General features: G+C 34.2%; 1 protein-coding gene across 1 annotated transcript in view; it reads left to right on the forward strand.

Moving 5' to 3' along the window:
- The window catches only part of cdh23 (cadherin-related 23), a 308,861-nt gene that overhangs the window by 225,004 nt on the left and 66,789 nt on the right, over positions 1–17,068 (forward strand). Inside the window, exons 22-27 of the mRNA XM_051125171.1 lie at positions 6,571–6,760; positions 10,577–10,722; positions 11,247–11,466; positions 11,547–11,699; positions 13,504–13,617; positions 16,504–16,652. Coding sequence (XP_050981128.1) covers positions 6,571–6,760; positions 10,577–10,722; positions 11,247–11,466; positions 11,547–11,699; positions 13,504–13,617; positions 16,504–16,652 — 972 coding nt within the window. The remainder of the gene's footprint in view (positions 1–6,570; positions 6,761–10,576; positions 10,723–11,246; positions 11,467–11,546; positions 11,700–13,503; positions 13,618–16,503; positions 16,653–17,068) is intronic.

The following is a 17,068-nucleotide window of genomic DNA, read 5'->3' on the forward strand; positions in this document are numbered from 1 at the left end:
TAAGTAATTTTTCACTGATTAATTTCCCTCTTTAGTGCGTTTTATTTTAATTTGTCTATTTTAAAATACCATTTAGTTTCAAACCTGACATGCCACAGTTTTGTAATCAAACACAAATGTGAATGAATTTGGGTGAAGACATCATCAGTGAATCATGGCTTAAATTTAGTCTGTTCATATAAATCTATGGCTTAAAAATAAGGCCACCCTTTTTACAAGATGCAATATAAGTCTCAGGTGTACCCAAAATGTGTCTGTGAAGTTCCAGCTCAAAATACCTCACAGATCTTTTATTATATCATTTTGAAAATGCCCATTTTGAGTGGAAGCAGAAACATGCTGATTTTGTGCATGTCTCTTTAAATGCAAATGACCTGCTGCTCCCCGTCCCCTTTTCAAGAATAGGGCTTTGCCTTTATAGCTTGAACTAATTATTATTGCCCCATTGCTATTTTATATGTATTTTAAGTCATTTTATAGGCTATTGTTCACCTAGGTCCATTTTTCTTTTAAACCATTTTTATTTTAAAACTTAATTACAATTTTCCGATTACTTAAATTAATTGTCAGAATAATCGACAAAATTACTCAATTACCAAAATAATTGTTAGTGACAGCACTATGCTAAAATAAGTTCTCTTTCATGTCTTATTGAGCTTGAACTGCCAAATACACACAAGTTTATGTTAAAAACACACAAGTGTTAAAAACACACAACAACAAGATGGCGTTGCCATTGGTAGAAACGTGCAGATTAAGGGATGGTAATATTATAATAAGGTCCCCTTCATACATCGTTAGGGGAGCGAAATCTGAGCGGCTTGTTTTTTTCACATTGCAGGGAAAGGCTTACCAAAAAAAAAAAGTTACTGGGTTGTCCTTTTTCACATTTTCTGGGTTGGTAGATGCACCAGTGACCCTATTGTAGTACCTAAACATGGAAAAAGTCAGATTTTCATGATATGTCCCCTTTAAAGGGTCATAGTTCCACTTTTAGGAAGTAGACAGTCATGGTCTGATTAGACACCAAAAAGACTAAAATCCCATCATATTAGATGTGTATTGATTACTATAGATGAAATGATAAGATACAGAAACAGTGGCAGTTCTAAAGTGGAGGTTTGATCCTAATGTCAGCAGGTAAACATAGTTAGTGCTATTGATTTTATGAGTGATAATGTCTTACAGTTTCTCTCTGAGTCAAATCCCCATCGTACCCAGAGGAGCAAGTTTCCATCTCCTCTCCATCTGGAGAAAACCCCCCTGTCCCTCCCTTTGATCGGCTGCGGTTTTGCAGCTGAATTCAAAGTGGGCTCTCACCTCAGTGTCCTTGAAAATTTTACAGAGATTTCTATATGCTCATATTTCTCTATTGCTTGAAGTACGTGAAAAATCCCATCTTGAGGGGTTTTTCCTCCTTTGGTGAATGAATAAATTATTTTGTATGGTAATGTCAGTCACACAATCTCTACTTTGAGTCTCGTACGGCCAGGGACCATTTAGAAGTGGCTAAGGGTTTCCAAAATCTTAAACTGCAATATGATGGACTAGCTTTGATGTATTTCCACAAGTCAGGGTTCACAGGGTTATCAGTCCACCAGGAAACAAACTCATGTTCACCAAGGTTCCCATGCAGGCTGCTACAAAAAGCTTATTTAAAGTGTGTGATTTATACAAGCATCAAACAGAATTGCAATAATTACTGTTTTGACGACTAAATAATAAATTAAACTCGCAAATTCATGCAGTATTTTGATCCAGTGTTACATCTGGTTCTGGAAACTTCAAATTACTTCACCTTTTATGAAGAACTAGTCAATTAGATTGAAAGATTACTAGTTGCATGGCATCAGATTTTTTTAAAGACATTTTTGAGGCAATTTGTAAGTCTCAGACACAACTACACAAGTTTTTTTTTTTTTTTTTTTTTTTTTAACTTTTGTATGTACTGAAATTCTGACCACTACACATTTTCTGCTATTTTTTTGGACTGCTGTTATTATTTAAATAATCTGTCACTTTGATGCCATTACTGTGGTGTCATTGATTTCAGATTTCCCTGCCACTAAGGCCCTGTTTACACTAGTGCGTTTTCGTTTTAAAATGGCATTTTAAAATGAAAACGATCCTCGTCCACACTAGCGCTTTCTCTGCATTTTAGAAACGATCTCCGTCTACACTACATAACTGAAAACGCATGTCACGTGACCATTCACGCAGGTGCAATTAATTTACTCACCCCATTGTCATCCAAGATGTTCATGTCTTTCTGTCTTCAGTCGTAAAGAAATTATGGTTTTTGAGGAAAGCATTTCAATATTTTTCTCCATGTAATGGACTTCATTGGTGCCCTGATTTTGAACTTCCAAAATGTAATTTAAATGCAGCTTCAAGGGCTCTAAACCGAGGAAGAAGGGTCTTATCTAGCAAATCGATCTGTCATTTTTTTCCAAAAATAAGAAAATGTTATACTTTTTAAGCACAAAAGCTAGTATAGCACAGGGATGCTACGGATTAGTAATGGGTCATTCTTGAACGATTCTTTTCTTTTTGAACAAATCTTTAATGTGACTCGGGAAGAACGAGTCGTCTCGTCTGGGGGAGTGATTCGTTCAGTCGCTCATGCGTAACATCCTATTAGGTTCTGTACTGGAATTAGTTTCGAGTCCTCGGGTTTTTTGAGTTGTTCGTTCATCTTATGGGGCTGTCACCTGATGAACGAACGACTCAAACCCGAAAACTTGTCAGATTAGAGGTGAGCTGAGCTAATCATAGACTAAAGACCCAGGTAAACAATGAATTAATCTTTTCTACTTCTTATAGCATTATAGTTTTGTCTTTGTAGTGTGATCAACGTTTGTGTAAGCAGTAGATGTGTTAGGGAAGTAACACGTGACATTTGACACATGACACGTGAGACTCAAAGGTCCAAGTCGGTAAAAAGATTAGAACTTCCCATCACTACTACGAATCACGTCTAAGTTCATTGTCTGTGTACTCCGGCTTAAAAAGGTAGAGAATGGCGAAAAACTCCATCTTATTTTTTCCTATAACTTCAAAATCGTCCGACATCGTTGTACCTTTTTGTTTGTAATCAGCGTTTAACTTACTTGCACTTTCTTAGTCTTTGCGCATTCTCTTTGTAAACACTGGGTCTGTAGTTCTGCAAGACCTTTCGATGTGATTCAATAGTATGTAGCGTCGTGAACGCGCATCCCAGAGCCTGTGCTACACAAGCTTTTGTGCTTAAAAAGTATACAAAATTTTATTTTCCGAAAAAAAAAAAAAGGCCGATTATTTTGAAGCCCTTTGAAGCTGCATTTGAACTACATTTTGGAAGTTCAAAGTCGGGGCACCAATGATGTCCATTATAATGAGAAAAATCCTGAAATGCTTTCCTCAAAACCCATAATTTTAGAAAGACATAAACATCTTGGATGACAAGGGGGTGAGTAAATTATTTGTGAATTGTTGTTCTGGAAGTGGAGTTCTCCTTAAAACATTAAGGCACCCATTTCTGTAAATATGCTTTGAAATAACAAAGATTATAAAAAGCTCTATACAAATAAAAATCACTTGAATAAAAATCACTTGATTTGAAAAGCTGGTCCAACTTAGGCAAGAAGAGACCATCTGACCTGCTTTTTTTGAGATCAGTTTTACCTCAGTAATAAAATGCACTCAGAAAATGTTTGTGGACTATGCAAGCTGAATTTCATTAATCCAAAAGTTATAAGTTTTAATTATTATGTATATGTGAGATTTAACATACAGCATTCATCAGCCATGTAAAAGCAACTTTGTATCCAAGCAGACTGGTGCATTTGTTGCATACATTAGTTGGAGGTTTCAACCAGATCTTGGCATTTTTGCATGCGGTATAAATTAGATATCTATTGATATCTGTGGCCGTGGCATCTGAGGAAAAAGTTAACTAACTGAGGATGCTGGATGTGTATTTAATATTTAAGCTAAATGTGGTCAGTTCTCTAGAAACCTTGGACTCCAACCCTCTGTTCATAATTGTTTAGGTGTTTTATACTAACTCTGTCTTTGGCTAAATATGCCCCTGATTGTCCGTTAATTAACAAGCCAGTCCTGAACTTCATTAGGAGGTTGCGATGACTAATTAAAATGTAGCCCAGAGTCAAGTGCATACTTGATTACCCTGCTGGACACCATGCAGGAGAGAGATTGAGAGAGAGAAAAAACAGAACAAAGGAATAAATGGATGGATAATTTAAATCACAGAACGGTGGATGTAAAAACCAAATGTCCTAAAGCATGTTTGACTTTCACAGCCTGGTAGGGGGTTCTGATTCCATCAGTCCCCTTACTGATCAACACAGTGGTATAGTGTGTCTAGTCAACCCTTTAAAGTTATAATACACAAAAATATATATAATTTTTGTCATCATTTACTCTCTATCATGTCATTCCTTTCATCTGATGTTTAACAGAATTCCCAAGCTATTCTTTTTTTAGTGCAACATACACTCTCTTCAAAAGTTTGAGGTTACTAAGATGTCTTTAATGTTTTTTGCAAAAAGCTCTGTTAATGTATTTGATCAAAAATAGAGTAAAATGGTAATACATTACAGCAAGGTGTCAATTATTATTGTTAATGTATTAACTAACACGAACAAACAATGAACAATACATTTGTTGTAATATTTATTAGTCTTTGTTAAGGTTAGTTAATAAAAATAGTTTTTCATTGTTAGTTCATGTTAGTTCACAGTGCATTAACTAATGTTAACAAAACACAACTTGATTTTAATAATGCATTAGCAAATGTTGAAATTAATTAACTTAGACTAATAAATGCTGTAGAAATATTGTTAACAAAAGTAGCTACTTCATGTTAACTAATGAAACCATTACCATAAAAACAGAAATACTGTGAAATATTTTTAACAGTTAAATATATTTAAAAATGTAATTTATTCCTGTGGAGAAAATTAAATTAAATTAAATTAAATAATTAATAAAATAAAATAAAATAAAAAATTTGCAGTCATTACTCCAGTCTTCAGTGTTACATGACCCTTCAGAAATCATCAATAGAGAGTTCAAAATAACAGCACTTGTATTTGAAATGGAAATCTTTTGTAACATTACAAATGTCTTTGCTGTCATTTGAGATAAATTCATGTTAACTAACTAAACAGTTAACGTAAAAACAGCAGTATTGTGACATATTTTTAAAAAATTGTATTTGAATTAATTTTAAAATGTAATTTATTTATGTGGGAAACATAAAATAAACAAAAAAAAAAATAAATAAAATGAAATGAAATTAAATAAAAAATTAGCAGCCATTGCTCCAGTCTTCGGTGTCACATGACCCTTCAGAAATCATTCACTGATGAATAGGGAGTTTAAAATAACAGTATTTGTATTTGAAATAGAAATCTTTTGTAACATTACAAATGTCTTTGCTGTCATTTTAGATATATTCATGTTAACTAACGAAGCTGTTACCGTAAAAACAGTAATATTGTGAAATATTTTTTGCAATTTTATATGAATATATTTTAAAATGTAATTTATTCATGTGGGAAAAGTAAAACAAAATAAATTAAAAACCTGTTTTTAAAGTAATAAAATAAAATAAAAAATTAGCAGCCATTAATCCAGTCTTCAGTGTCACATGACCCTTCAGAAATCATTCACTGATGAATAGAGAGCTCAAAATGACAGCATTTATTTGAAATAGAAATCTGATGTAACATTATAAATATCTTTGCTGACATTTTTGATGATTAAAAAAGTATGATTTTCTTTCTTTCTTTTGACACCAGATTTTTGAATGGTAGTGTGTGCAGCATAAGAGACATTTTTTTATTGAATTACATTTTAAATTTCAGTCTGTTTCCCACAAAAAGCATTTACAGTATGTGACTTCAGGAGACTTTATATACATGTCATATAGAATATTTTTGCTCTATGGTGCTTTTTATAATTTATGAAGCTTGACAGCCCCTTGTCATTGGATGTGTTCTTAAAAAAGCAAAGTGGACTTTCCGCAGTGCATCTCCTTGTAGCATTTTTTTTTCTTTTACTTTTCAGAGGAATTGACCTCCAAATGACAGCACATCAAGCTGTGATAGTAGCACATATTTTAACTTTGCAAAATCACACATATCACCTTTAAAATTGTCTATAAACATGCCTGAGTAAATGTGTGTGTGAAATGTCCCCCTCCGAGTTCAAATCAATTAGATAAACTTTACATTAGACCCGTGCTCTACATCATCTGTTTAAACTCCCTGTAATCAATGGAGAACACAGTCATCTGGTCCTTCCTGTTTTAATAATTAAAGACCTACAGAACCTTTGTTCTCTAATGACCAATTAAGTGATTTTCAGTGCTTCTCCACCAGCACTGTGAATAATTGATTGGCTCTTTAAAAAAAAATAACAGCCAGGGTTTTAGACAGTTATGCCCCGCGCATAAATCTCCCATCATGCCGTTCTGTAGGGAGACGGTTGGTGTGATTTAATTTTTGCGCCTTAGGACTCTGTTTTGTGCCTTAGGACTCATTTTTCTTCTTTTTCTCTGTGCAGGTATTAGCAGTGGACCCTGATTATGGTGATAATGGGACGGTGGTCTACTCTATAAATCCAGAGAACCCCTTCTACACTATCAACCGCAACACCGGGAAGATCCGCACCAGCGGGGCAGTGCTGGACAGAGAGAGTCAAAACGCCCGCTCCGCACAGCTTATGAGGACCATCATCATCTCTGCTACCGACCGTAAGCAACTCTCACCTGTCCCATAATGCCTCACTCTCTCTCTGAGGCCACAATAAAGATAGTTTTACAGTCGCCAACTTTCAGTTTGTTTATTTCTGGATCGTCTAGCCTGTTTGTGGTCTACCTGTCTAGTCTGTGTGTTCAGAATAGCATGTCGTACCAACGGTATTATGCAAACTTTCTGTATTTACATACACTACTGTTTAAAAGTTTGAGGTAGGCAAGTCTTTCTGAAAATAAATTAGTATTTTTATACATAATTTACTAATTTGTAACACATGGCTGCTGAAAATTCACCCAGTTACCCAAAACAAATTATATCTCACAAGGTGTAGAATTTACAGTAGTAGGGATGTTAGGGACATATCCCTAACAATATCCAGTGACTACTAAATTGTCCCTAGCAATAATTTTGATTAAACAATTAAATATATGTGCATGTCTATGTACACTGTTCTCCAAAAGTTTGGAAACGAAAGAAAAAAAGTGGGGTTTTGGACAACATTGGCATGAGTCCTTTTTAATTTGTGATAATTTTGCACTGATAAGGGACAACACAAACTACGAAAACATATTGTATTACATAAACAGTTTATACATAGAACAATATCCACCATTAGCAGCTATTACAGCTCTACATAATCTGGGCCTAAATTCATTGTATTCTAAACTTAATTGGCAATCAATTGTTGAAGCTATTAAGGTGTGCTGACCCAAAAATCTTTTAAAAACCTGGGCCAAGTTTAAACCAGTAACCAGGCATCACAGCTGGCAAAGGGGCATGTCTGACTTTGACATGTATATATTGTCATTATTATGTAATCAAAATGAAAATTATTATTGCTGGTCTTCAATGCTAATGTCAAGTTACTTTAATGTGTTTGCACCAAAAAATAATATGGATTTATGCTGATATCGTCCAAAACCACACTTTGGCAGGGGTAGTGTATATAACCATTGTTGTTGTAATTTCATCATAGTGCACACTGTTTCTATCTAACATGCACTTAGAGGTGCAGTCATTTTAATAGGGTGTTTTCACTAGTTGGCAGTAAACCGGTTACCTCACCTGAATATGTTCATAGATTTGTGTTGGATGTATCTTTGGAAGGGAAATATGAATATTTTATTTATAAACATCATACTTTTTTCACTTATTTCAGTTAATTTCATAAAACTAGCAAGCTAAGCCTGTAGTAGTACTGACAGTGTCGTGTAAACATGGCTGAAGACGCAAAGAGCAGAGGAACAGACTAACTGACTCAACTGAGTGAGTCATTTACACTACTTCAGTTGATTCAGTTACAGAGATTCACTAGCAAAAAAACGGATCAAAAGAGCATTTAATTTTAGAATTTTGATATTTCTTGTAATGATTTTAAAAAGCATGTAAAGTGATGGATGATACAGAGCTTTTTGAAACTCTGAATCAGGTGCATCAGATGATTCACTGTTTCGAAGCACTCCAGTCGGATCGTGTATTGTGAATCATTTGATTCAGATCGTGACCTCAAATTGTGCGTCACAAATTATTTGATTTAGATCGGGATTTCAGAACAGGTTTGTGAATCTTCGATTCAGATCGGAACTTAGGAGTGGGTTAGCGAATCATTTGCATGCTCCGAAGTCCGATCTGAAATGATGGTTCGGGAGTCTTTTTTCTTTTTAGTTGGTTTAGTTTAGTTAATTATTTCTTAGTACTTTTATTCATAATTTTATCAAAAGTGACAATTAATACATTTATAGAGCTACAAAGATCTCCATTTAAAGTATATGTTTGTTTTTTTTAAGCAATGGCTGCTGAAATTTCAGCTTTTAATCACAAAAATGAATTACATTTTAAAATTAATTAAAATTTTGTGTAGTTGAATTTTTTGTTGTTTTGATTTGATTTGAGTAAAAACATTGAGTAAAAAATGTTACTACTGACACATCTGCTATAATTTAGTATGTACTGTGTGTGTGTGTGTGTGTGTGTGTGTGTGTGTATATATATATATATATATATATATATATATATATATATATATATATATACAGTGCCCTCCACTAATATTGGCACCCTTCGTAAATATGAGCAAAGGTGGCTGTGAAAATAAATCTGCATTGTTTATCCTTTTAATCTTTCATTCAAAAAATACACAAAAATCTAACCTATCATTGAAGTAAAACATTGGAAAGCAGGAGGAAAATCTCGTTATTAAAATAAATGTTTTTCCCTAGTTCATGTTGACCACAATTATTGGCACCCAATTATTGCAATGTCTTTTATTCAAGATAACAGCTCTGAGTTTTCTCCTTTAATGCCTGAAGAGTTTGGAGAACACCTGACAAGAGATCAGAGACCATTCCTTCACACACAAACTCTTCAGATCCTTCAGATTCCCAGCTCCATGCTGGTGCTTCTTCTCTTCAGTTCACCTCACGCATTTTCTATAGGGTTCAGGTCAGGGAACTGAGACAGCCATGGCAGGAGCTTCATTTTTATGCTCACTGACAAATTTTTGTGTTGATTTTGATGTTTGATTTGGATCACTGTCCTGATGGAAGATCCAACCACAGCTCATTATAGAACTTCTAACAGATGCAATCAGATTTAGATTTTTTATCTGTTGGTATTTGCTAGAATTCATGATGCCATGTATCTGAACAAGATGTCCAGGCCTTTGAGCTCCTCATTTTTATAATCCTGTGAAACAGGAAGTCATGGCTGGACAATATTATACTCTAGTCATTCTAGTGTGCTAAATAAGTGCAGACATTAATGGGAATATACTTTAGAGATATTGTATTTATTATAATTTTTTAAGGGTGCCAATAATTGTGCCCACCATGCATTGGAGAAAAACATTTATTTCATAACATAAGTTTCCCCTCACTTTTAATTGTTTTACGTCAATGAAAGGTTAGCATTTTGTGAATTTTTTAAATTTAAGATTAAAAAGATTAAAAGATAAACAAAGCAGATTTATTACACATAGCAATCTTTTCTCATATTTACCAAGGGTGCCAATATTAGTGGAGGGCACTGTATATATATATATATATATATATATATATGATTTTGTATCCCACAATGCAGTGTGGTTGGCTTGGCAGAATTAATAGTAATAATCTCTTTTTGTCATGTTTTTACTCATTATTTGATCAGACTTGAGACATATTTAGATAAAATCAGGTTTAAAGGGGTCGTCAGATGCAAAATTCACTTTTACATGTTGTTTGAACATAAATTGTGGGTTGGCAGTGCGTGTACACAGCCACCCTATAATGATAAAAATCTAGAAGTAAAGGCACCCCCGTGGAAAAAAGGTGCCTTTGATATTATTTTCAAAAACATGGCATATCACTTTCTAAAACATTTGCTTTTCAAGATGCACATGCAAATTTGTCTGTTCCTTGATGTGAACGCAGGCAGCAGTGCAAAGTTGATTCTGTGGTTACTTGATCTAATATTTAATGTTTTTTTTTTAAATGTTGTAGATTTAAGTAGCAAATAAGAATTGTTAAAATGAATGCATATATTTTGAGACAAATGTCTTCGTAATGATTTTCAGTTTTGTTTAGGATAATTAAAACAATAGTTTTCTGTACTATACAGTATTCATCTACTAGTCAGCTAATACTCTATTCTAAACACATCATTTGTTTTGTCTGTCTTCTCCTTCTGTTAGCCTGTTTTGGCATTAGTCTGAGTTGTGCTTGACAATATAAACTGACAATTTTCTTCCCCCTCAGTGGACATAATGACTAGAGAAAACTCAGATATGTATATGCAGTGTGTGAGTATTCTCTTTGTTGTGCTGCCCTCTTCAGGTGGGACGCCTCCACTGCGCTCTTCGGCCAGCGCTACGGTGTATGTGAACCTCCTGGACCTCAACGATAATGATCCTGCCTTTCTCAACCTCCCATTTGTCGCTGAAGTACCAGAGGGGCTTCCAATTGGATCATCTGTGTTCAGGGTTAGCATTTGATTGGTCAAATATTTAACAAGCAAAGACTGGCATTGCATTTAGAATGCAAGGGGACCTGGGTTCAAATTCTGATTTTAAAATACGTTTTAGAAGTAAACCAAGCAAAACTGCAACTGATCTTGGCAGCCAGAGATCTCCAGGGATTTTAACTTAATGGAAAGGAGTGGATTTGATATTTTGTCAATAACTCACTTTTACAATAACTCATCCCAGGAATAAATTAGATTTTAAAATATATTCAAATAGAAAACAGTTATTTTAAATTGTAAAAATAATAATAATAATAAATAAATAAAATCACAATAGTACTGTTTTTGCCATATATTTATATTTATACTTTTTTTTTTAATCAACATGGAACATTTTTTGCACACAAAATCAACTTGGCATGAGAATCCGAAGGGTCTTGTACCACTTTTAATGCCGTCTTTGATTTAAAGTCGACTTCTACTAACGTTCTTGTAATAAAACTGTCCTGTGCTCTGCTGCCCCCTACTGATTTCCCCCCTCAGGTGCAGGTGCAGGACCCTGATGAAGGTGACAATGGTGCGGTAACCATGGCACTTCAGATGGGAATGCCACGGCTGGACTTCAGGCTCAACACCACCACAGGAGTCCTGTTTTCCACCGCAGTGCTGGACCGCGAGCAGATCGGCCAGTATTATCTAAGGATTATCGCGTATGACGCGGGCCAGTTTCCTCGAACATCCACGAGTACTCTCACTATCACAGGTACGCAGCAGGATCACTGCCCGGCTGCGTTTAGAAGCAAATACTAAGCCAACTTAATGCCTATTACTCTTTCTGTGCAGTTTTGGACATCAATGATGAGACGCCAACCTTCTTCCCCAGCGTTTATAACGTATCGTTGGATGAAAACGTGCCCCGTGATTATGTGGTGGTCAGACTAAACTGCACGGATAATGACGCGGGTCTGAACGCAGAGCTCAGCTATTTTATCACAGGTCAGAGTGCAGAAGGTCACAGATCAGAGTGTGCGAGTGAGTTTGTGCTGATGCAGCAACACTTGGGTTTTGGCTGCTTTTAACAGGTTTGAAGCCAAGGCTCTGTTCCAAAATCAAGTGAGCGGCCTACATAAAGTAGGCAGCATTTTAAGGAGTGTTTTGCAATGCGTTGCAGTGAGGTCAGTGGGAAAAGATGCTTTTAAAAATATTTTAATGTAGTCAAATTGCTTTGCGTGCTATGTATTTTTTGCTTATTAGAAGAGCTTCACATCGTTATCTTTGCAAAAAATATTTAAATATAGTTAAAAATCACTGTTTTACTAAATATTCGTGTGCTTTGTATTTTATGCTTATTAGTAAGGTTTCACTTTATCTTAAAAATGTCTTTAAATATATTTAAATTTGTTCAAAATTCACTATTTTACTAAATTTTTGTGCTATTTATTTTGAGCTCATTAGAAAAGTTTTACATTTTTACATTTTTATCTTCACAAAAATGTACTTACTGTAAATGGACTATTTTATTAAATATTTGTATTTGATATGTATTTTATGCTTAGTAAAAGAGCATCAGATTTTCTTCACAGAAGATATTTAATTATAGTTAAATTGGTTAGAAAATTACTACCACATTTATTTTCACGAAACGTTTTTAAATACAGTTAAATTGGTTAAAATTTCACTAATTTAGTAAATATTTGTTTTTGCTGCTTATTTTATGCTTATCAAAAAAGCTCATTATCTGCATGAAAAGTATTTTAATATAGTTTGATTAAAAAAATACACTAAGTTGCCAAATATTTGTCAAGTATTTTATGCTTAGAAGAAAAGTACCGCATCTTTGCAAAAAGTATTTAAAATTAGTTAAAAATTCACTATTTACTCAATATTTGTATGCAATGTATTTTGAGCTTATTAGACAAGTTTTACATCATTATATTCAAGAATAACATACTTAAATTGGTAAAAAAAATCATTATCTTCATGAAAAGTATACTTTGTTAAAAAGCACTCTTACTAAATATTTTTGTGCTATGTATTTTATGCTTATGTATGCTTATCATCACATCGATATCTTTGCAAAAATATTTAAATATAGTTAAAATTCACAGTTTTACTAAGTTTTTGAGCTGTGTATTTTGGGCTTATTATAAAAGTTTTACATTTTTACATTTTTATCTTTGCGAAAAGTACTGTAAATTGGCAAAAAATACTATTTTACTAAATAATTTTTTTGTTTGCTATGTATTGTATGCTTAGTAGAAAAGCAATAGATTTTCTTTTATTATAGTTAAATTGGTTAGAAAATTACTACCTTACCAAATATTTGTGCATGATTTGTATTTTATAATTTTTCGAAAATTATCACATCATTATTTTCACAAAATATAGTTAAATTGGTTAAAAAAACATTAATTTAGTAAATATTAGTTAAATATAGTTTAATTGATAAAAAAGTTGCCAAATATTTGTCCTGTATTTTATGCTTAGAAGAAGAGTACCGCATCTTTGCAAAAAGTATTTAAAATTAGAAAAAATTCACTATTTTATTAAAGATTTGTACGCTATGTATTTTGAGCTTATTAGACAAGTTTCAAATTATGTTTAAGAATCACATACTTAAATTGGTTAAAAAAAATCACTATTTTATATACATTTGTAAGTATTTTACATAAGTATTTTAATACAGTTAAACTGATTTTAATAATAATAATAATAATAATAATTTACCGAATATTTATTACTGAGTCTGAACTGAGTCAGGATGTGTGATTTCTCAGTCTGTGTTTGTGTGTCTCTATAGGGGGGAACCAAGATGGAAAGTTCAGTGTGGGTTTCCGGACCGGAGTAGTACGGACAGTTGTGAGTCTGGACCGCGAGACTCAGGCCTCGTACAGGCTAATGATTGAAGCCATTGGTGAGTTTCATATAGGGGTTAAAACAATTGGTTATGCATGTGTGCTTGCACATGTGGTATGATCTTCTGCAGCTTCCTGTCTAAGTGACACTGAGTTTAAAGCAAGTGTTGTGGTTTCCTGTTTGACTTGAGTGCAACGTTTAAAAAATACTGCAGCTGTTCTAATACTTGTTCAGTGGTTTTCTACGAAAATGTGCTGCCCACTTTTTTCAATACTAAGAAATGTTATATTAAGTCCATCATTAGTTTTATCTGATTATAAACATTCATTACAATGGAATGAAATGCATGTTTTCGCAGACCAGAACACATGACTTTGGGAATAATGTTTCAAGCACAAACACTCTTTCAAGACATTTTTCATGCAAAAATATATTTTTAGTCATATATTGTTTTTTCTATCTTCTTCTTATTTCTGTTTTTTACACCAATACCAGTGGATGTGGTTAGCCAAACCCTTTTTTTCTGTCTTAACACATTTTACACTAATACCAGTTAATGTGGTAAGCCAAGCCCGTGTGGGTCTTTAGTATGTGGCTCAGGCCAGTTTTGGCACAGTCATATGGTATGCTGTTGCTCGGTGCAACTAATGTTTATTTAAAGATGGTACTACCATGTAAGACCAGTGAAGATGTCAGATGAATATGAGTCATACCGGCTGTATTGTTAAAGTTTTTGTTATGTTGCTATCAGGATTCCCACAATCATGGACAACCTGGTATAATATAAATTAGAATGCATATAATATAAATTAGAACAATCCAGCTAAAATCTAGTTACACTTTAGATTAACACTTTAGAACACTATTCCCAATAAAGGAGAAGTTCACTTCCAAAATGAAAATTTCCTGATAATTTACTCACCCACATGTCATCCAAGGTGTTCATGTCTTTCTTCAGGCGAAAAGAAATTAAGGTTTTTGAGGAAAACATTCCAGGATTTTTCTCCATATAGTGGACTTCAATGGGGATCAACGGGCTGAAGGTCCAAATTGCAGTTTCAATGCGGCTTAAATGCAGCCGAGGAATAATGGGCTTATCTATTGAATTTTTCTAATCAAAATACAAATTTCTATACTTTTTACCACAAATGATTATCTTGCACTAGCTTGACCTCACGCATAACGTCATCTCCCATGCGTGACGTAGGCGGAAGTACCAACCCAGTATTTACAAAGCAAACATGCAAAGAAAGTCAAACGCCCTTTACTAAAAAAAGGTAAAACAACAATGTCGGATGATTTTGAAATTGGAGGAGAAAATTAGATTTTCATGAGTTTTTTGCCCTACTTTACCTTTTGTAACTGAAGTACACAGAAGAAGAACTAACCATGCATTACCTTTTCAACGTCATTACGCAAATTGTGCAAGCTGAGCATTTGTGGTAAAAAGTATACAAATGTTAATTTTTGTTTTTAAGAAAATGACTGATCGTTTTGCTAGATAAGACTCTTATTCCTCGTCGGGGATTGTATAGAGCCCTTTGAAGTTGCATTCAAACTGCAATTTGTACCTTCAACCTGCTGAGCACCACTGAAGTCCACTATATGGAGAAAAATCCTGGAATGTTTTCCTCAAAAAACATAATTTCTTTTTGCCTGAAAGGAGAAGTCCACTTCCAAAACAAAGATATAATGTACTCACCCCCTTGTCATCCAAGATGTTCATGTCTTTCTTTCTTCAGTCTTAAAGAAATTTTTTTTTTTTTTTTTTGAGGAAAACATTTCTGCATTTTTCTCCATATAATGGACTGCTATGGTGCCCCAATTTTAAACTTTCAAAATGCAGTTTAAATGCGGCTTCAAACGATCTCAAATGCGGTTGTAAATCGGTCTTATCCAGCAAAACGATTGGTTATTTTCATTAAAAAATACAATCTTAAACACTCGTCTTGCCTTTCTCTCCCTGCACTCTGTGTATTCTGACTCAAGACAGTTAGGTTATGTCAAAAAACTCCAATCATATTTTCTCCCTCAACTTCAAAAATCATTTCAAGATCATCCTACATCACTGCAGAAGTACCAACCCAGTCTTTGCAAAGTGAACATGCAAAGAAGATCAAACACCCTCAAAAAAAACAAAAGGTAAAACAGCGATATAGGGCGATTTTAATGTTGAGGGAGAACATGAGATGGGAGTTTTTCGGAAAAGTCCAGGCAGAGTAAGACAAGACAAGCGTTTGGCATTAAAAAGTATATAAATTGTATTATTTTTATTAAAATAGCCAATCGCTATCCTAAATAAGACCCTTCTTTCTTGGCTGGGATCGTTTACAACCGCATTGGGATCGTTTGAAGCCGCATTTAAACTGCATTTTGGAAGTTCAAAATCGGGGCACCATGTCAGTCCATTATATGGAGAAAAATGCTGAAATGTTTTCCTCGAAAAACAATTTCTTTACGACTGAAGAGAGAAAGACATGAACATCTTGGATGACAAGGGGGTGAGTACATTATATGTGAATCTTTGTTTTGGAAGTGGACTTCTCCTTGAAGAAAGAAAGACATGAACAACTTGGATGACATGGGAGTGAGTAAACTATCAGGAAATTTTCATTCTGGAAGTGAACTTCTCCTTTAACTAGTTGCTTATTAGCATATATATTATATAAGCATACCTCCTACCCAGTACCTAAACATTACTACTACAACAGCTACTTACTTATATTGGACAGCAAATTAGGAGTTTATTGAGGGAAAACTCTTAGTAGTGAAAATGTGTTTCCTAATCTAAAGTGTTATCAAAAATCCTTATTCAGTAATCCTTAACAAATGTAAACTTTGTTGAAATTCATAGCTCAACCTTTATCTTTGTACTGTATTTTATTTGTACTGAGAGTAGCATTTCCTAGCCGTATTGGTCAGACTCTTGATGGTTTTCCCATAGATAACGGTCCAGCGGGAGGTCGGAGGACAGGCACAGCTACAGTATATGTGGAGGTGCTGGACGTCAATGATAACAGGCCTATATTCCTCCAGAACAGCTATGAGACCAGTGTCCTGGAGAACATACCCAGGGGAACAAGCATATTACAGGTATACATGCTCATATTCACAATATGAAAAAAGTAATTTTTATTTCAATAAACAGGAGCAGAGCTCTCATAAAATTGCATGGTATTATGAAGTAGCACATGCGGGTGTATGTTAGTTACATTGTTTTTGTCTGTAACAATGGCAGCGTTATCATTTTTTCAGTGGTTTTCTGTGATGTCATGTTCCACTGGAAACCGTGACGATCTCTAGGCTGGCAACAAATGCCATAATAGGGTAACCATGACGATGCTTCAAAAGTTCTAAAGTCAGCAGAATCGTTTCTGCAGAGTTCTACAACTCTGATGACTAAAGGGCGTTTTCATGTTTAAAGGGATTTCACCTCTTTCCGTATTTTGAAGCTGATATTCAGCTGTTATTGAAGTTAGTTTTGGGGAATATTCCATGTTTATATGCAA

This window comes from Labeo rohita, chromosome 13 (genome assembly GCF_022985175.1).
Source record: "Labeo rohita strain BAU-BD-2019 chromosome 13, IGBB_LRoh.1.0, whole genome shotgun sequence".
In the NCBI taxonomy this organism is placed as follows: domain Eukaryota; kingdom Metazoa; phylum Chordata; class Actinopteri; order Cypriniformes; family Cyprinidae; genus Labeo; species Labeo rohita.